This window comes from Primulina huaijiensis, chromosome 14, assembly GCF_012295235.1.
Source record: "Primulina huaijiensis isolate GDHJ02 chromosome 14, ASM1229523v2, whole genome shotgun sequence".
Classification (NCBI taxonomy): Eukaryota; Viridiplantae; Streptophyta; class Magnoliopsida; order Lamiales; family Gesneriaceae; genus Primulina; species Primulina huaijiensis.
In genome coordinates this window covers 14084335-14106615 of record NC_133319.1, presented here as the reverse complement: position 1 = coordinate 14106615, position 22281 = coordinate 14084335, and the positions used below count along the sequence as shown (strand labels likewise).

At 35.1% G+C, this 22281-nt stretch overlaps 2 protein-coding genes across 2 annotated transcripts; both read left to right on the top strand.

Moving 5' to 3' along the window:
- Position 1: 1 nt before the first annotated feature.
- Positions 2-2579, top strand: LOC140958001 (S-adenosyl-L-methionine-dependent uroporphyrinogen III methyltransferase, chloroplastic-like; the record flags this gene model as incomplete). Its single annotated transcript, XM_073415406.1, has 4 exons — positions 2-442; positions 1225-1302; positions 1404-1473; positions 1667-2579. Coding segments are annotated over 4 exons (1026 nt in total), but the record flags the coding sequence as incomplete, so codon positions are not given.
- A 3309-nt stretch (positions 2580-5888) lies between these two features.
- On the top strand, positions 5889-7763 carry LOC140957298 (protein JINGUBANG-like). Its single transcript, XM_073414492.1, has one exon. The coding sequence runs from the start codon at positions 6233-6235 to the stop codon at positions 7469-7471; it is 1239 nt and encodes a 412-aa protein (XP_073270593.1). The 5' UTR covers positions 5889-6232; the 3' UTR covers positions 7472-7763.
- The last annotated feature ends 14518 nt before the right edge of the window (positions 7764-22281 follow it).

Genomic DNA, 22281 nt, shown 5'->3' with positions numbered 1-22281 from the left:
GAATGCGGTCAACTGCGCTTCACATGCAAGAAAGGCGTCGCCTTTCACAGAAAAACACTCTGTTGAGAGGTACGAAAGAGAAAGCTGGCTGTACAAGAACCAGTTGGAGCAGCCCTTCTCGTCTTGCCCTCTAAATGATAAAAAACTCAGGGATTACGATATATCGTCGCAGCTTCCTGAGCTGAAGAAATTGCTAGAAGTTTTGAGTGAAAAGAGGAGAAATGAAAATGGGTTTGATAAGAGAGGGCCCGGGAATGTGTTCTTGGTGGGCACCGGGCCTGGGGACCCGGAGCTTCTGACGCTCAAGGCATTGAGAGTGATAGAGAGTGCGGATCTTGTATTGTACGATAGATTGGTCTCCAATGATGTGTTGAATTTGGTGGGGCCTGATGCCAGGCTTCTGTATGTTGGCAAGACTTCTGGGTACCATAGCAGAACTCAGGTTTGTCGATTCTTTGTTTATTTTACGGTTATTGGTTCTTTCATTGAATTAATTTGGAGGACATTCATATCTGAGTTTGGTACTTTTAGATATCGGTGTCTTCTGAAGCTTGAGACTTGGACATAATGCTTTTTTGGATTGTGATTTGAGTAAAATGAATCCTTGGTTAAGATTATGTTAATTGGAATTTCGAATGATTGGCTGTTAATGGGAAATTATGATTTGCCTTATGAATTGTAAAATTGACATTCTATTGTCCTGCATAGTGTTGTAAATGAAACTTTACTGGTTATATATGCTTGGGGTGCGAAATTCTTGCCAAACTGTAACCTTTGGTGACCGAATTCTTAATAGTAAGAGATGTTTGCTCATTATATTCGAATCCTTTCTACAATCTAGTATTTGCCTGCTGATGGTAATTATATGATATTTTAAATCATGTAGTAGCTCAATTGTCTAGAGGTCTAGTTATGATCGCTCTTCCGACTTTCCAACACTTGCTATTCTCTCACCAGAAAACTGTCTTTTTCATGCTATACCGTTTCTCAAGATGAACATTTGAACTTTGTGTTGAGAAAATATGAAACTTGTGATAATGTCTATGTCCGATTACGCCTATTCCTAATCCTAATTGCCCGAGAGGCTTTGAACTGGGAAACGTATTTGGGAATAAAATTGGTCAACCAAAATATTCTTGTGCACTGCAGTGCTCTTATTTTGTGCTCCTTTTTATCATTTGTTGTTTTGTTGGGAAAAGTATTTATAATTGAGGGTTTGTGCAGGAGGAAATTCATGAGTTGCTTTTGAGTTTTGCTGAAGCTGGAGCCACTGTTGTGAGGCTTAAAGGCGGGGATCCATTGGTAAGTAAACCTAAACCTTGTTTTTTAAGGTAATCTTGAGTCAAGGTAGACAATGTTTCAAGGATGTATTTGATAACGCGCACTAGAACTGTTGATTTTAGGTATTTGGAAGGGGTGGAGAGGAGATGGACTTTCTGCAACAGCAAGGAATAGAGGTGAAAGTCATTCCAGGTATTTAAAATATTTTTTTTCCATACCTTTAATTTGTTTATCATTTTGTTCGAGAAAAGGCTGAGCATTACATCTGTGGCTTATTTTCTTATGACTGGTGTAACTTAGACCTGGTTCTCCGCCTTTGAAACATTGGCAGTCTTTTTCCTCTCATAATTATAATTCTTAGATAGTCTCTGTGAATATGTGACAGGCATAACCGCAGCTTCTGGGATAGCCGCTGAATTAGGAATTCCATTGACACACCGTGGAGTTGCTAACAGTGTCAGATTTCTGACGGGACACTCCCGAAAGGGAGGAACCGATCCTCTATACGTGGCAGAGAACGTGGTCGATCCTGATTCGACTCTTGTTGTCTATATGGGATTGTCGACACTCCCTTCGTTGGCCTCCAAACTGATGCACCACGGCTTGCCAAATGACACACCAGCTGCTGCTATCGAGCGAGGAACCACGCCTCAGCAAAGGATCGTGTTTGCTGAACTGCAGGATCTTGCAAATGAAATACTGTCACATCATCTTGTGTCGCCAACATTGATCATCATCGGGAAAGTTGTTGCTCTTTCACCATTGTGGCCTCACATCGTTAAAGAAACTTCTTTGACTTCTACACTAATCGAATCCAGATAGCAGACAGTGGCTACTTTACATTGTTGAGACTTGCCATTTCTTTGCTTTTTTGGGATTGAAAGGTTGCGAGTACACGGAATTTTGCATCATTAGATCACATTTCTGAAAAATATTGGATATTTACATCCATTCATTCCTTCCAAGAAACTGTGTGACACCTGAAGACCACCTTCAACGACTAGAGTTGGGATTGAAGTTTTGTGGTGTCGAACATGTCCGACCAACGAGCAACCATTGAAATTATAGTATTTTGGGGCACTCTTGTTCATATCCTATACCGATTAAAGAGAATGAATAAAATGGTATAATTTTTCAATTGTGAGTTTACGACTCCGCCCATGATTTTGGTTGTGTTTGGATTTTATCTGTTGGAAATCGGTTTTTGAAACAGGGACATAATTGGGATATTTGATTTTTGGTGATAGGGTCAGTCAACGTTTTGATTATGGTTGGTTGTACGTGGCTGAGGAATGTGAATGGGTGTGTATTCATTTATTACTGGGTATACACCATGTTATCAATGGTGTTTTGTTGTTATTATTATTATTATTATTATTATTATTAATTACATTGTGAAGGCTTTCTTGCAGATATTGTTTGGTTATGTTTCAAGTTTTCTTATGTTTGCGTTGGATCAATTAAATTTTGGTGATTTAACAAACTAAACATGAGCTAAACTGAACTGAACATGAGCTACACTGAAAGTATTATAAGACAAAATTCGTTTGAAGCTTAACTGATATCTAGGTTTACCGAACTAATAGTTGAAGACCAACTGGATTAATAAATAGTTGAGTAAATGAAGAAACATTCTCTGAAGAATCAGTTAGACTACTGAGAATTACAAAGCTGAATTATTAGATAAAGTTTTCAGTACCAACAGGCTCTGAATTGTCAGAAATCCGTGAGCACTACTTTATTGTGTACGAATTGTCAGAAAATATAGTGACGTGGAAAAGTCGGGATTAGGGACTGCTATATTTAGAACGAATATAATATTTGATTTTACTGACTGTTGGATCAAAGTCTATCAATAGAGAAACTTGTAAATAAGTTAGACTATCTGGAATCACCGCATAAGTTCAAGTATTCAAACTTTCAATAGTCCAACTGCTTTCAAGATATCTTAGCACATGCTTAAGTATTATATCAGATCATAGAAGATCAATTTGGTTTAATATTTTCATTTCGAAATACTTGTAAACTGACAGGTAGTGTATTGTTCAGTGTTGTTTAAGTAAGTAAGTTAAACTAGGAGTTTTAGTTAGATAGTGATAAAATCAAACTAAATCGGGTTGCTACAAAAATTGTAATCTCCAAAGCCTTCTGAACATCCTCCCCCCAAGAAAGAAGGGATGACGTAAGAGTTATTCAAATCTCCGAACATCCAAAAACATCATTGTGTAATTTACATTTCAGTCAGCTTACTCTTGATAATCTAATTGTTTTTCTTACTTAGCCATTTTTTTATTGTTCAATCTGTCAGTTTAGCTTTCTTCGGTATAGAATTTATCTGATCAGTCAACTGATATTTACTTGACGAAAATAATTAAGTTCAAAAATGTTAACCCAATCGAATTTTTGAACAAACTATTCTAACCAATCACCCGATCCTAACACGTTGTCTTGATAAATCCCTTTTCCATATCCATTTTGTTTGTTCGATGCTTAATCATGAATATGAACATTGATATTGACATGTAGGTTAAAGTTTGATTAATTTTTGGGTTTTGGTATTTTTTACATATTGGGTCTCTTGGAGTTTGAATCATGCATATCAATCGTTTTTGTGTTGTTTCTAGTTTTCTGGTTATAAGGTTCTTGGGTTTTGTATAACCATAGAAGACGATGATGACCGAAAATATTTGCCCACAACGGCTATTATTTTATTTGACGCAGTATATATTTATAGTGAATCTAAGCTGTTGGAAAATGAGTAGAACTTATCATATTTGGCCTGTAATGCTGATGATCGTGATATATTTTGCGTAATGAGTTCCTGGTTTAATTCTGTAAATGAGGTGTATTTTTCTAAAATAAACAATGTCTGAAATGCTGAGTTGACTATGAGATAGTAATTAAAGAAAGTTTGGAGGTCACGAGGCAACTAAGTAATGATAAAATTGATTTTGGATCACGATTGAATGATCTCAGTTTGAGTATTCGTTTATACTGATTACCTGCCAGGTAGAATGGCCCCTCTTATATTTCTATGGTTCATGTCTCTTGCATTTGTGGTTCTTTGTATGTTCTGGTTTTTATAGCATGCGAGGTTCTGGAGAGGAGTTCTTCCATTTCATAACTGTATTGCACTTGTGATAACATTGGGAATGTTTGAAATGGCATTCTGGTATGTCGATTGCCATCGGTGTCAGGGCTACTGGGGTCTGTGTTTTTAAGTGTTCTGAATCACGATCAATCGTCGTCATTGTTTCAATGGGTTATGGTGCATGTTGTCAGGCAGACTTGGAAAGTTTTTGCGTGGATGAATTTTCTTCACAGCATCAGAAGTATTTGAAGTGATTGAAGGGCTGTGAGGGATCATTCAGGTAAGGCAATTCTGTTTTTTTTTTTATCCTTCCAATGGCAATCTGGGATGCATTTTTTCATTCTTTGGATGTTTACCTTACTCTCTTCTACGACTCCAGGTATTGTGAATCAGCTGCTTCAAAAATCTTTTGCTATTACCGCAAATTCGAAGAAAAGCAAAACTGTGAGCTTGAAGATTGGTAATTACACGCACTTCCCTCTGAAAAACATGGGAAGTGTTTGTATGTTTCTGATAAGAACTAGCACACTAGCATTAGATGCAGTGATGCTAATGCTATGTAATATGTTTTCAGTCATTTTATTTGAATAATCTACTCTAGTCACCGACTCCCCAACGATTTTCAGACCCTCAACTGACATAAACATATTGTAAAGTGATCCTAGCATCACCGCATCTAAAGTAAAATGTATGTGTCTCACGTCGCCACCGTTCAATAAGAGCAGTAATAAGATGATTATCCATATATATGGAAGCTGCATTATAGAACATCATATAATACTATATGATTTAAATATGACAACATACGATTGTGTATATTATTTCCGAGAAATAACACACAGATAAGATAATTTGAACACTCAACTAATACAATATAATACTTTATATAACAATTCTTTACCTTCTTCAAATGTTGCAAATTGAAAATTAAATTTGCGCAGAATTTGTTGAACTTGAATTTGTAATATATTAGCGAGTATGAATGAAACAAATATATAAAGAAATTATTTTCACATACAACAATCAAATAGTTGATGTTGAAATAAAATTCACAAAAAATGACAGATTCGTACGTACACCTGCAACCACACACCACATGTAGAAGTGGACCAAGACCGTAGAATTCACACACCACATGTAGACTGCAGCGCTGCAAGGACCCATCCTCCAGCGTCTGCTATCAAAGCGTCCGCTACTGTAGTTGGCGTTTTACGGTATTTTCACATTTTGTAATAGATTTTTTTATTTTTTTAAAAAAAATAATTAATGAAAAAACCCCAGTTTATACGTGGGCTGCCAAAATACAAAATTCCCCGTCTCGGTTTTTGGCACGCCTACTGCATGGAGTGACTCATTCGCCCCTCGTTAGCAAAACTGGTAATAAACAACAATCGAACATCAATTTTAAAAAAATATTTTTAAGCTTTCAAATTTAATAAAGAATTTAATTAGTATTCTGTTTACTACACTTTACAGCAAAGAGAAGAATAAGAAATTCTTGAGGGTCCCCAAAATACCCCTTCTTTAATAAGTTTGGTAGCTTTGTTCTTGTCAAAAGTAGCCGTTGAACCTCCCCCCTTTTTCTCCTTGAATATGCTCTGATTTTCTTGGCAAATAATCTCAACTCCGCTCCTCTCTCTCGAGCCCTGGGTTGTTTTTCGTAATTTTTGTTATATAATTTGTTTGAGTTTTTGGGAAATTCCCGCAACGTCTCTCTCATTTTGCTTTTTCTATAGTACTGCCTTTAATTTCAATTTCGAGCTCATTCTCTTGAATCTGTGTCTCTCTTTCGCCTTGATTCATTCCTTTGTTGTAAAAAGCCTTTTGCCCACTTTTTTAAACACTTGTTCGATCAAGAAAATGATCCACCAGAAGGGTCCTTCGATTCAAGATACGATTTTGGCGACTCCATTGTTGTCTTCTACCTCAACACCGAGCAACAGCAGCGGGAGAAGCAGTAGTGATACAGATGATAGCCTCGAGACATCATTTCGATTCGGATTGGAGAATCTCAATTTCAAGATTCCAAGCTCACCCATTTCAGGCTTTGAATCCTACAAATCTTTGGCAGTTCTTTCTGGGCATATTGGATCTGTTTCTTGCTTAGCCTTGTGTGGAGAATTCATTCTCAGTGCTTCACAGGGAAAAGATATCATTGTTTGGCAACAGCCTGATTTGAGAAAGTTTGCTAAATTCGGGCAAGGCGACGGTTCGGTCAAGGCTCTGATCACCGCAGGAAATCGGGTTTTTACAGCACATCAAGATAGTAGAGTCAGAGTATGGAAAGTTTCAAGAAGCTCCGAAAATGTGATTAAACTAGTTGACACTCTTCCAACTACTAAAGACTATTTAGGAAAGTTTATGAGTCAAGGTAATTATGTCCAAACTAGGCGGCATCACAAGCGTTTGTGGATCGAACACGCAGATAGCATTTCTTGTTTAGCCTTCTCAAACGGGCTATTATACTCCGGTTCTTGGGACAAGACTCTTAAAGTTTGGAGGACATCAGATTTCAAGTGTTTGGAATCCATCAAAGCTCATGATGACGCAATAAACGGGCTTTTTTCCAGCAAAGGGGTAGTGTATTCCGCCTCCGCGGATGGGAAGATCAAGGCTTGGGGTATAGAAGGGAAGAACAAAATGCATTCTCTCAAAGGAATCTTGGATGGCCACAAGGACATTTCATTGAATTCTGTGGTGGTTTCAGATGATTCGAAGGTCGTTTTCGGAGGGGGTTCAGATGGATACATAATGGGATGGATTGGGAATCAAGATATGGATAGCTGGAGGATGATTTGCGAGGTGAAAGCCCATAAAATGGCAGTTCTGTGTATGTGTTTGATGGGAGATTACTTATGCAGTGGTTCAGCTGATAGGACTATTAGTATATGGAAGAGAGAAATGAATGGGATGCTAAGTAGACACATGGTGATCCAAGGACATGAAGGACCAATTAAATGCTTGCAAGCATCACCGACAAGAGTAGGATGTGGATTCATGCTATATAGTGGAAGCCTTGATAAAAGTGTTAGAGTTTGGTGGATTCCTAGTGCTTCATCTTCACTTCAAATCACTCAGAAAAAGTGTGCATATCTTTAAATCAAAGGTACTAATCCTTCGGTTTTCGACATATTGTTGGATTTTTCGGTTTCGTCCAGAATTTAGCTTGTCTACATAATTTATCTTTGACATGATTGAGGTTTCATAGAATGTAAGAAGGCAAAATCAATGCCTTTAGCTCATTACATAAGTTTTTTCTTTTTTTCTGCCTGAGTTTTGTGTTTTTGTGTGAACTCATTCTTTAGGGCGTTGTTTGGAGATTTTGTTGAGTGCTTATTGTAAATCAGATTAAATAGTGGTTGAATGTTCATAAAAAAAAAATTATTTTCTTTGTTGTGCTTTCTTGATCAGAGTTGGTAAAGGAAGAATTTTCGGGCAAATTATCTATTCTATAATAAAAAAAAATATTTTTATTTATTTATTTTAATTAGGCCAGCTTTAAATTTAAAAAAGTTTACTTGACCACTACAACAATCTTGAGAAAAAGTAAATTCAGACTAAGGCCGGAAAACATGGAATTTCTAAGCAATAAACGAGTTAGTCTATACTCCACCAAAGTAATTATCTTAATATCCTTATATCATTAGATTATGTGAGTTTTTCAAATATTAATATAAATTGACATTATGTGTCGATGTTATATGTACCAAAGTTTCACTACATCATAGGGTATTAACACTACAGATAAGGTAGAAAAATCTGAAATATGTTTATGCTTTAGGACTTTACAGATTTCAAAACTCAAAAATATATAACATGTGAGAGTCCATTTTTTTCATGATTTTTGTGTTAGTAGCATGTAAATGATTTAAGAGTAGGTCTCTCGTGAGACGGTCTCACGAATATTTATATGTGAGACGGGTCAACCCTACCGATATTCACAATAAAAAGTAATACTCTTAGCATAAAAAGTAATAATTTTTCATGGATGACCCAAATAAGATATCTGTCTCACAAAATACGACCCGTGAGACCGTCTCACACAAGTTTTGGTCATGATTTAATGCATTGGTCACATATGATTATGAGTTATATTTTCATTTAAAATAATTTTGACTTCCATCCCTTTTAGAATTCCGAACTGTGGATTTTATCGTTTTGCGATTTTAATTTTTTTTCAAAAAATTGATAAATTTCATTCTTATGCTTAAATGTAACAAAACTGCAACAAACTTAGGCAGCAATGCAAATATGGAGATCGTTCCAAGTAAAAACGACGTTCACTAGTGTGATGTAACTCCCGACAAGGATGGAACGAGTTCGGAATATTGATACCTGTTCATAGAAATACTTGTTCAAAAAAACACTTGCCTATAATGCAAGAAAAGTAGAAAAGGATGCTATATCAAACAACTTTTATATTTTAAAATTAATTACAGAAAAAAAAAACTTGAAGGGACCACGAATAAATTAAAGTTTGTGTATATATATATAAGAATCAGGTACATTGCTTTGAACAAGAATATATATAAAGTTTATTACATAGAATAAACATTTTTTTGGTCCATCCCTTTGGTCTTTTCTTGAAAGAAACGAATCATACAAAGGATTTGTGCTCGTTTTGTAATCAAAGAAAAAAATAAACCTACATGAAGACATTTTTCCCAATATTTTTTTAAAAAAATTTCCGATATATTGTGGAATAGTATTGCTTTTTTTAGTTGAATCTTGAAATTAAAGATATATTTATATACTAACAATATATAATCGGTGTTAAAAAAAGAAACATATTTAGAGAACTGCACTTTGTCTGTTTCGAAATATTAGGGATTGTATATGTGTATTATAATACGTGAATATTATGTATTGCAAATAATTTGTTATCTAAGTTCTTGATTTAATTATAATATGCTACAAATTAAATTAGCAGCTCGAGTTAATTTCTTGATCAAACTACATGTTTTGAGCAACAAAAAAAGTTTTAAAGTGCGAAAACAACTCGACACACTTAGTGAACTAGTTATACATAAAATCCAAAAGTAAGTTAATAGGTAGCAAAAAGTAAAATGAGTCGAGAGTTTGTTTATGAAAGTTCGAAAACAAGTTTTCTATTTCTCTCATTCTTCTATTTCCAGAAGAGTTCTATTAGTATAACAACCTTTTGTACAAAGACAATTCAGCTCGGTTCAACAACCTTATTGATATGAAACTCTTAGCAAATACACATCAAATTTTATCTGTTCATAAATACGTTTATGACAGTTACAAACTTCTCACTACATAAATCAGCTCGAATATACAAAGACTTAGTGAGATTGAAATAGCGCACAAATGATCCTTAATGGATCTGATGGGATTCTAGCTTGTGCAAATCATCTTAATATAATAGCTCTTTTGGATGTTGATAGAACTTCAAGAAATGTTCTTGAGTATGCAGGGATTCAAAAATTTCGATCCTTCACATTCTGATGCATTCTTTCTTTTATAAATAATGACTCTACGTTAATAAATTTGAACGGTACTCACGGTTATACTAGATAGCCAACGAAACCATAGAGAATGTCACGTGTCCTTTTCATCTTTCCAAATATAATACTAAAAAATCAATTTCCTTGCACACTAACTAGATATGGTAACCAACGGTTCTTTATTTCTATCATAGAGAGAAATAGATTTGTCTTTTCTCATCATGTTCAAATTAAACTCTAAGAAGATTGGTTGTTGTACACATAATGTCTTCGTATCAGTCAGTATACAACTCGATTGATCTTGAATAGAAATAATCTAACTGATTTATAAATCTGGATCGAATATCAATACTTTTCTTTAGGCTCATCAGTCCAAACCAAACCAGTTTAGTTGACTTATATAAAATTTTTTAAATGATTTATTAACTCTTTTATCATATCAGTTCAATACTGACGTCGATCTATGTTCCTCAGTTTAGTTTGTTATCATAAAAAAATAAGTCAACTTTTATCTTAACAGGACGACATCGACGGGGCTAAGGTAGTCGGCCACAAAATGTTGGAGAAGTATCCCTTAACTTCTTGCATTTTTTCTAGCAATTTTATTCAGTATTACTTTCAAAATCAATTTCAACAATTGAAGAAAATTAGCTAGATATAATTAAGAACCTTCATTTTTTTTTAAAAAAAATCTCATATATATCATCAACTTCTTTACATTTCTCTATTAGTTTTCTACCACGCCTAAGCTAATTTTGTAAAATAACTTAACTAAATAAAATACTTTAAAATGAATACTCATGGCACATATAAGTTCCATAATGTTTACGTATTATTTTACACATACAATGTTGGAAATTTAAAGTAAATTTAAAGATTGAATAAAAATTATGTCTCATGAATGTGGGAGTGTTTTTGGCTCTCCACATTCTTGAGTTAATTGAAGAGTTTTGACTCTTCATATTCTTGAGTTTATGAGAAGATTAATTGAGTTAATTAATCTTGCATGACTCTTGGCGTGCATTTTGAGGCTTATAAATAGTGGGGTTCATTTCCTCATTTCAAACACATGAAAATCTTTTCTCTTTCAAGCATTATCTTGCATTTAATATTATTAGTTTTTCATTTGGTCTCCGTTAAATCTCGGTGATAAAGTAAAGGTACGTTTTCAGTTCGCCATAGTAGTGTCTTGTGCTAAGTCACTGCTGGTTGTTCCATTGTATCCTGATAAACAGACGTCCAAGACGATCCTTGAAGCACATACAGGAGGGGACGAATCTATTTTAAGGAAACTGTACATGCTACAGGCCTCGGTTTGGTTTTGCTTTCTTTTACACGATAGTCATACTGTAAAAATCACACTTGTTTCGATTATTGATTTATTTCTATAAGTTCGTTTCTACGCTATTGTTGTTAGCAACTTTTCCAACAAACTTAAAACAGATTACTCATTACGTGGTTTGTTTCAGATATGGATACTGAAACCAGCGTGCAAAGGGAAACTGGTTATGTTGTCCCTACCGTGGCTCAAGTTGTCCCTCATGTTACCCCACGTGCTGCTGCGGTTGCAGTCCCAGCCAGTCACGGTGAAAAGCCTGAAAAATTCACTGGTGTGGAATTCAAAAAGTGGCAGCAGAAGATGCTGTTCTACTTGACGATGCTGAACCTGATCAGATTCTTGTCTGAGGATGCTCCTAAACTCACAGAGGGTGAGGGAGATGTTGAGTCTGTTAGTGCAGTGGAGGCATGGAATCATTCTGATTTCTTATGCCGAAACTATGTACTAAACGGATTGGTCGATTCGCTCTACAACTTGTTTTGCGAAAAGAAAACGGCTAAAGAGCTGTGGGAATCCCTTGACAGAAAGTACAAAACCGAGGATGCCGGGGCCAAGAAATTTCTTGTTGGCCGCTTTCTGGACTTTAAAATGGTGGATTCAAAGCTAGTTATCAGCAAAGTTCAAGAACTCCAAGTGATTCTTCACGAGATGCACGGTGAGGGGATGACTTTGAGCGAATCATTCCAAGTGGCTGCTATTGTTGAGAAGCTACCACCAGCTTGGAAGGACTTCAAAAATTATTTGAAGTACAAGCGCAAGGAGATGAATGTTGAAGAGCTCATTGTGCGACTTCGCATCAAGGAAGACAACAAGAGTTCGGAAAGACGATTGTTTTCTCCTATTGCTGCTAAAGCAAATGTTGTCAAGCATGGTCAAAGCTCGAAAACGAGAACTTTTTCCTCCTCCAAAAGGTTGAACCTGGGACCCAAAGGAGGCATTTCAAAGAAAAAGTTTTCTGGAAAATGCTACAACTGTGATGGTATGGGTCACAAGGCCTCTGAGTGTAAGAAGCCGAAGAGAAACCGAGAGGCGAATGTGGTAGAGAACATTTCTCAGGAGGTTTCGAACGTGAATCTATGTGCTGTAATATCAGAAGTTAATCTGGTGGGTTCTAACCCAAGAGAGTGGTGGTTCGGTGGGGAGCAGCTATTCATGGCAAATTCTGCAACTTCTGAAATCAAGGGTCAAGGAAAAGTTGTCCTGAAGATGACATCTGGAAAAGAACTGACGTTGAACAATGTGCTGTATGTACCTGACATCCGCAAGAACTTGGTGTCCGGGACACTTCTTAACAAGCATGGTTTCCGCATTGTCTTCGAGTCAGATAAGGTGGTTTTGTCAAAGAGTGGAATGTTTGTAATGGTTTGTTCAAACTAAATGTAATGGCTATTAAGCTCGTAATGAATAAAGTTAATACTTTTGCTTACTTGATTGAGTCTTCTTGTTTATGGCATGGTAGACTTGGACACGTTAATTATGATACAATTCGTAGATTAATTAACATGAAAAGCATTCCTGCATTCCAAATTGATAAACAACACAAATGTGAAACTTGTGTTGAGGCAAAACTAACGAGATCATCTTTTCGAACTATTGAAAGAAATAGTGAACCACTTGATCTAATTCACAGTGATATATGTGATTTAAAAGGTGTACAAACTCGTGGTGGAAATAAATACTTCATTATTTTTGTTGATGATAGCACAAAATTTTGTTATGTGTATCTCCTCAAAAGTAAGGATGAAGCTATTGACAAATTTGTCCAATATAAGAGTGAAGTTGAAAATCAACTTAGCAAGAAAATTAAGGTGCTAAGAAGTGATCGTGGAGGTGAATATGAATCACCATTTGCTGAGTTTTGTGCTCAACATGGTATCAAACATGAAAGAACTGCATCTTATTCTCCTCAGCAAAATGGTATTGCAGAGAGAAAGAATCGGACCTTGAAAGAAATGATGAATGCGTTGTTATTAAGTTCTGGTTTACCACAGAACATGTGAGGGCAAGCTGTTCTAACAGCAAATTACCTTTTAAATAAGGTGCCCCGAAAGAAGCAAGATAAAAGTCCATATGAGTTATGGAAAGGTAGAAGTCCTTCCTACCAATACTTGCGAGTGTGGGGGTGTCTTGCCAAGGTAGCAGTACCCACTCCAAAGAAAGTAAAAATAGGACCAAAAACTGTTGATTGCATTTTCATTGGATATGCTCAAAACTGTAGCGCATATCGTTTTCTTGTACATGAATCTCAAATACCGGATATTCACAAGAATACGATAATGGAATCAAGAAATGCTTCGTACTTGGAACACATGTTTCCATACAAATCTAAGGAAGAACCAAGTTCATCCAAAAGATTATATGAGACAATTGATGAAGAACAAGAGCTTGATCAATGAACCTAGACGTAGCAAGAGAACTAGGACTGATAAATCCTTTGGTCCGGATTTCATCACTTTCATGATGGAAAGTGAACCTCAAAGCTTCAAGGAAGCAATGAGTTCATCTGAGGGACCTCTATGGAAAGATGCTATCAATTCTGAAATGGAATCCATTTTACAAAACTATACGTGGGAGTTAGTAAATCTTTCTCCGGGAAGCAAACCACTAGGCTGTAAATGAGTTTTCAAAAGGAAAATGAAATCAGATGGAACCATAGATAAGTATAAAGCCAGATTGGTAATTAAAGGTTACCATCAATGTGAAGGAATTGATTACTTTGACACATATTCTCCTGTATCGAGAATAAACTCTATTCGTGTGATACTTGCAATTGCCGCCTTGCGGAATCTTGAAGTACACCAAATGGACGTAAAGACAGCTTTTCTAAATGGAGATTTAGAAGAGAAAATTTATATGGAACAACCTGAAGGATTTTCTGCTACTGGGCAAGAAAATAAGGTTTGTAAACTGGTGAAGTCTCTGTATGGCTTAAAACAAGCACCAAAGCAATGCCACGAAAAATTTGATAAAGCCATGATAGAAAGTGGATTTAAATTCAGTGAATGTGACAAATGTGTATACATAAAGAGCACTGAAATTGGATATGTCATTTTATGTCTTTACGTAGATGACATACTTATCATTGGTAGTAATGATAAGATGATCAAATCCACCAAGAAGTTATTGAACTCAAGATTTGACATGAAAGATTTGGGCTTAGCCGATGTAATCCTTGGAATTAAAATCCATATAACATCAGAAGAACTAGTCCTAAGCCAGTCACATTATGTTGACAAAATACTTGAGAAATTCAATAATGATAACTCTGCGTTGACTAGAACCCCGATAGATACCAGTCAGCATCTATCAAAGAATCGAGGTGAGAGTATGTCTCAATTAGAATACTCTCGAGTCATTGGAAGTCTGATGTACTTAATGAGTTGTACAAGACCAGACATAGCCTATGCAGTAGGAAAATTAAGTAGATTCACGAGTAATCCAGGTGTTGAACACTGGAAAGCAATTACCAGATTGCTAAGATACTTAAGGTACACTCGGGATCATGGGCTGCACTATACCAGGTATCCTGCTGTTATTGAAGGATACAGTGATGCAAATTGGATATCTGATATGAAAGACTCAAAATCTACAAGTGGATTTGTATTCACTTTAAGAGGTGCAGCAATTGCGTGGAAATCTTCTAAACAAACTATAATAGCCATATCCACGATGGAATCTGAGTTTATACCTCTTGAAAAGTGTGCTGAAGAGGCTGAATGGCTGCGTCACTTCTTAGAAGATGTTCCAAGATGGGAAAAACCAGTGCCGGAGATATGTATACATTGTGATAGCCAATCTGCAATTGGAGGGGCACAAAATAAAATGTATAATGGTAAATCTAGGCATATACATCATAGAAATAATACCATTAGACAACTACTCTCGACTGGAGTTATCTCTGTTGACTATGTAAAGTCAAAGGATAATATAACGGATCCGCCGACCAAGGGGTTAAACAGAGAGTTAGTTGCGAAATCGTCAAAGGGAATGGGGCTCAAGCCTATAGAATAAATTGGTGCGAAAGAAAACCCAACCTATGCTGACTGGAGATCCCAAGAACTAGGTTCAATGGGACAACCTAATCGCATTAATTTGGAGAATCACTGTGGGGGTTATCCCTAGTCCATTCCTATTATAAAACAGTGAACGTTGAGGATAAGATTACGGATTTTAATGATTATGATGAGAAGCAATATAGAATCACCTATGTGAGAGAGAAGTGGGGCCGCTTTGAAGGAATTGCAGGGCTCAATTCTAGACCCTCTCGCAGAACCAGAGGTGTGTTTATGGCCAAAACGAACATGATCATGAGAACTGAATAGTATCAGGGAGAGTCTTGTGTGAAGTATATCTTAATTTACATAAACGGCAGAACAGTTCAAGGAAAACATGTCTACTAGTCAGCTAGTAAAGCAAATATATTTCATAAGGGAAGGTTCAAAGCGTAACACCTACCTATCCTATGCAGGATTCAACAGTAGAACTTTGTCACCAAGATTTGTATCAATTTTCATTCATGTGGGGGATTGTTGGAAATTTAAAGTAAATTTAAAGATTGAATAAAAATTATGTCTCATGAATGTGGGAGTGTTTTTTGGCTCTCCACATTCTTGAGTTAATTGAAGAGTTTTGACTCTTCATAATCTTGAGTTAATGAGAAGATTAATTGAGTTAATTAATCTTGCATGACTCTTGGTATGCATTTTGAGGCTTATAAATAGTGGAGTTCATTTCCTCATTTCAAACACATGAAAATCTTTTCTCTTTCAAGCATTCTCTTGCATTTCATATTGTTAGTTTTTCATTTGGCTTCCGTTAAATCTCGGTGATAAAGTAAAGGTACGTTTTCAGTTCGTCGTAGTAGTGTCTCATGCTAAGTCACTGCTAGTCGTTCCGTTGTATCCTGAGAAACAGACATCCAAGACGATCCTCGAAGCACATACAGGAGGGGACGAATCTATTTTAAGGAAACTGTACATGCTACAGGCCTCGGTTTGGTTTTGCTTTCTTTTACACGATAGTCATACTGTAAAAATCACACTTGTTTCTGTTATTGCTTTATCTGTATAAGTTGTTTCTACGCTATTGTTGTTAGCAATTTTTCTAACATACAACACATATATTTGTCCCTAATTGAGATAGATTGTCGCTATATACATATACATATATATATATATATGTGTGTGTGTGTGTGTGTGTGTGTGTGTGTGTGTATTAAAATCGTCCCTAATTAGCGACGATTTATGGTCTATCTCAAAAACCGTCCCTAATTGAGATAGATTGTCGCTAAATATATTATTTTTTAAAAAAATGTAGTTTTATAACTTAATACAAAATATTTAGTTTTATAATTATCTGTACATGTTTTTTAATAATCTCCTCAACTCATCTAAATTAATATTTTCAAATTTGAAAATAATCTATAAAACGATTAAATCTTGCAATAAAATAAGCGAACAACAAAATTAAATAATGTCATAAAAATGAAAAAACAAATCGTTCATAAGTCTTAATAAATATATGTGTAGAATTAATAAAAAAAACTAATGAGACTGAGTTTCATCATCATCATATGCATCGTCGCTATCGCCATCACCGTCGTTGTGACCAAAGTCTTGTGATGGTAGAATGTATTCAGGCGAGTACCTCAGAACCTTGCTCGAACGTCGACGATGTGATGATCCAGCTACGTATGAATCATCAACATGTGATGACTGTAACGTACCGTGTGAGAACCCGGATTTTTCGAAGCAAAGCACCTCAAAAAGCTCGAAAAGTAGCTCAAAAAAAGCCGAGACAATGCAAAACCTTGAGAATTGAGGGTACGTCACTCGGAAGAGGAAACCCTTAGCTCACAAGCTAAAACCCTCAGCTCAAGGAAGCTCCAAGATTCTTGGAAAAGAAACCCTCAGCTCATAAGCTAAAACCCTCAGCTCAAGGAAGCTCATTGATTGTCGAGAATGAAATCCCTAGCTCATGAATTCAATATCCTAGCTCAAAGAAGCTCATCCTTTCTCGTCCTAAAAGAACCAAAATAGAGCTCGGAGAAGAGCTAAAGGATTGGACAAATTTAATGTGCAAGAAATGACCTTTGAGTTAACCAAGAAGAGGAGCTAAAGGTTTGGACAAACTTATTGTGCAAGAGATGACCATTGAGAAAAACAATGAAGGAGCTAAGGGAGGAGCTAAGAGGCTAGGACATATTTATGGTGCAGGAAATGACCATTGAGAAAACCAATGAAGGAGCTAAGGGAGGAGCTAAGAGGCTAGGACACATTTATGGTGCAGGAAATGATCGTTGGTGCTTGATATACCTTGACTACAGTTACTCCCTTGCTTGGGAAACAAAGTGAACGACCAAATGGGTAGGGAAAGGTCACAAATTTTACTATAAATACACACAACATGTTAAAGAAAATGCACTCAGAAATTCAGCAAGAAAATCGGCTCCTTTCCCCTCCAAAATCACCTCTCATCCGTCGCTTGCAAGAAGGAAGAAGGGAAGTTGTTCCTGCGTTTCAATTGCTGTGAAGTGCTGTCTACATTGAAGAGAAGATTCTGCACAGGTTCGGTCATTACTCGACCAAAATTCAGCAGGTTTCGTTCAACCAAGCTCCGCACGTTCGGACTGTAACTTCAAGAACTGTAAGTGGGTTTTTGTTACGTATATCTTTGTATTTTAAACTTTGTATATAAATATTATGACTTGTTGGTATGTGTGTCCTTTTTTTCGAAAAATTCAGTCTGTTCTGTTTAAAATTTCGATCGATTATATGTTTTCTTCTGTTCTTCGAAATTCTTTGATTCCGCTGTATCCGTCTGAAATTCAGTTTAAATGATTGTATCACTTCTCTAAAACTTATTACAACCCATCATAATTTATTTAAAAAAACATTATACAAATAATTTCTCAATTTTTAATTTTTTAATATAATGTCTAAATTTTCAAAAATTACTATGAAAAAAATTACGTATACGCACGCATCACTTGCCAAGAGACTCTAGTGTGTATATAATTATATACATATAAATTCGACAATAATTTCAATGCATTTTTTGAAATATGGGATGATTGAGATTCAACCAACTAGGATATATAATATAATATGACGCAAATAGATTTATCAAATGCAGTGGATCTTACGAGGGTAATAGTAGATGGTTTGACCGATGTGTTGTTTGCATTTTTTGGTCTCTCCATAAAATTTATCGATTAGAAAAGATGCTTGGGATCGAGTCACTAACACCATGTGTAGGAGGAATTGAAACACAGCTTGCTAGGTCGGATGATACGACATCCGTTCGGATCTTTTCGACAAACATACCTCACACAGTTATTCAATTGTAGAGCATCATTTATTAGATTAGGTATCCAACGAGCTAACTTGTGACTTGGATTTTATTGACGTTTATGTAAAAACAATCTTTATTTTAATAATATTTTATGGTTTTATCCAATTATGATATTTGTTTTATCTGTATATCAATGCAAGCTGCAAGGTAAAGTCCTTGAATATACTAAAGGTACCATGATTTCTGCTTCTCAACATAAGATAATGAAACTCATTAGCAATCGTATTGTATATTCTAAACAAGTTATTAGTAGATTTAGCCGCCTAAAATAAGGATAAAGGTCGCTTGAGTTTGATACTAGTATCTGTGATATAAACGTCATGTTTCATTGGTAAGAGCACGAAGATGTTCATTCATACAGATGAGTGATCATTTAATGATGCACTGAACAACTCTTCCTCAAACTTTCCTAGTGGTTATCACTTATCGAGTGGAATAGTCCGCGATTATGGTCATACATCATTAGTGCTTTGACCCGAGACAACCTGGAGACTCTACGTACTAGCATGCACTTTGATCCGTTTACCGCCTCTATTGAGGGTCATCAGGTGACAAGGTTGAGTGTAGTTTTGAAATACGTAGGAGTTAATGCATTATAGTCAGAGATTCACTGCTCGCCTACGGGTGAAGATATCATATGCGATCTGATAAGTTAATAGTGCAAGAAGTCTCTGACCAGAGCAAAACATGTGCTTTAGGAAATTGTGTTTTCCTAGTTTCATATATGATGTCACGGTTGTACTAATGTGGCTACTTTTGAACTTGTGGAGAATTTGGGTTTCCCTACATTAAAGCATTCTCAACTTTATAGATTGCAAATTTTGAATGATTTGTGAAAGTGAAAGTGAATAAGCAAGTTTTGGTTTCATTTTGTATTGAAAAGTTTGTGGACGAGGTGGTGTGTGATGTGGTACCAATGCATGCTTGTCATATTTTATTGGAAAGGCTTTGACAATACGACAGAAAAGTGTTACATGATGGTTTTAAAACTAGGTACTCCTTTACTCTAAAGAAGGAACAACGAACAAGGAACATATAGTACTTCTTCCATTGTCCCCAAAACAAGTGTTGGAGGGCTGATTAAAGAAAAAAATGGCCAAAAAATGAGTGAACAAAAGAGTGAGATGATCATAGAGAGAAAAAAGATGGGAATTAAAAATAGAGGAAAGAGACCAAGAAAAGTACTTTTATTGCTCAAAAGAGTGAGCTGAAACAAATCTTGCGCACATATGATCTATTTGTGTTAATTATTTATAAAGAGGTTCTCCTAAACACAAGTGATATAGTCATATTACTTCCGAAAATTGTTGTGTCTCTTTTGCAGGATTTTGATGATATATTTCTAGAGGAGCTAGTGCAATGACTACAACAGTTGAGACGAATTCATCACCAAAATGATTTGGTCATTGGGAGTGCCTTGCCGAACCGACCAGCATACAGAAGCAACCCAGAAGAAACTAAAGAACTTCAGCAGCAGGTAATTGAACTTTTAAATAGAGGATTATGCATGAATTCATATCTCCATGTGTTATACCTGTTTTATTAGTTCCTAAGAAAGATGGTTTAAGGCGTATGTGTTGAATGTAGAGAAATTAATAACATTACCATATAATATAGGCATTCTCATATCTAGACTAGATGATATGTTAGATGAACTACGTGGGTCGAGAATATTCAACAAGATTGATCTTAAAAGTGGCTATCATCAGATTAGGATTAGAGAGGACGATGAGTGAAAAACTTTTTTTAAAACTAAGTGTAGTTTATATGAGTGGCTTGTCATGTCTTTTGGATTAACTAATGCTCCAAGTTTTTTTATGAGATTCATGAACCATGTTTTTCACGCACATATAGGAAAATTTGTTGTTGTATATTTTGATAGTATCCTAATGTATAGAAAGAACCTGGAAGAGCTTGTTGAGCATTTGAAACTTATGTTAATCACATTTAGAGATGAAAGTTGTACGATAATCTAAAGAAATGTGTATTTTGTACAAACAAACTTGTTTTCTTTGGTTTTATTGTAAGTTCCCACAGTATAAAAGTGGATGAAGAAATATGAGTGTTGTTCGATATTTACCAACACCTACTAACATTTGTCAAGTTCGAAGTTTCATGGTCTTGGAAGCTTCTATAGAAGGTTTGAAATGAATTTAGCACGTTGGCAGTGCCCATTACAGCAGTGATCAATAATAACATCTCATTCCATTGGGACAAGTAGCAAGAGAAATCCAAAATTAATTAATGATCATTTGCTTATTTTACTAATAACTTTTGAAATTGAATACGATGCATCAGATGTAGGTATTGGAGAAATCTTGATGCAAGGAGGACGATTAGTGGCATACTTTAGTGAGAAACTTAATGGAACAACGATGACCTACCCGACCTACAACAAGGAGTTACACGCATTGGTGAGGTCTCTTAGGACTTGGCAGCACTATCTTATACCAAAGGAATTTATCCACACAGATCATGAATCTCTGAAGTATCTGAACGGGCAGAAAAAGCTTAATGAGAAGTAAAATATTATAACTTACACCTAACAAATTGATCATGTCTCTCGATCGTTCTTTTATCATATAAAACAAATATTATATTAAAACCATAATATCATATATTATCATAAAATCATGTTTTTTGTAAATTTATCAAAAGCCGCCATAATTAAAAATAAATGAATAAATTTAATAAACACATTTACTCAATTATCCAATTAATTTATTAATAATTAAATTTTTTTGTAAAACATCTTTTATCATAAATAATTAAGAATCTAATTTTTAATTAGTTATTTTATAAAAAAAAACTATAATTTTATCAAAAATTTATTCCAATGATAAATTAAAATATATTTTCATAAAATATCAATTTATTCTAATTTTTTTAAAAATTAAGAAAATTAAATTGATAATGCATAATATATATTTCATATATATATAATTAAATAACAATTATTTAATTAATTAATTAATCAATTCTAGAGTCTTCTAAAATATTTTATAAAAATCTTATATTTCGTAGTCACTACTACTAATTTATTATTTAATTAATAAATTCTAAATTTACTAAATAAATAATTGTGAATTAATTATAATCATCGATCAACGATCAACCAGCGTCGATGTATCAGTGGTACATATCTTGTTCATATAATGAAAAATGAAAATTTCGAAGGAAATTTTTTTTCACTGATCCATTTTTGGTAATTTTCAGTTTTGTAAAACACTTCGCTAAAACAGTCAGTTCTACTATCCTCACTTAATTAACAATTAAGATAACTTTCACAACTTCTAATATATGAAATCAATTTACAGACTCATTTATAAACAATCGGTTTGATCTCTATCATAGTACAGTCGTCAATTTCAACTCTTTGAACTTGAATATCTCAAGGGAAACTCAAAATTTGATATTTGTGTGATCCTCAATGATTTAGAGATACAACTAGCCGTAAGTTGAGAATTTCTTGTGATTCAGAACAAAATGACTTACCCTAATTGGCTTCATTCTTTTTACAACTAGCCGTGAGTTGGTACGCTTTCTAATGAATTTCATAATCTTACGTTGAGAGAGAGCTCGTGCTACTTTTTACATATTCAAGAACTTTATCTATGCAGCGTGCAAGAGTATACATATAAAGTAAATGTCATAATTGGATAAAACCATAAAATATTATTAAAATAAAGATTGCTTGTACACGAAAGTCAATAAAATCCAAGCCACAAGTTGGCTCGTTGGACATGTAC

Coding starts and splice junctions, on each gene's coding strand:
- LOC140957298 (XM_073414492.1), top strand. CDS start 6,233: ATGATCCACCAGAAGGGTCCTTCGATTCAAGATACGATTTTGGCGACT.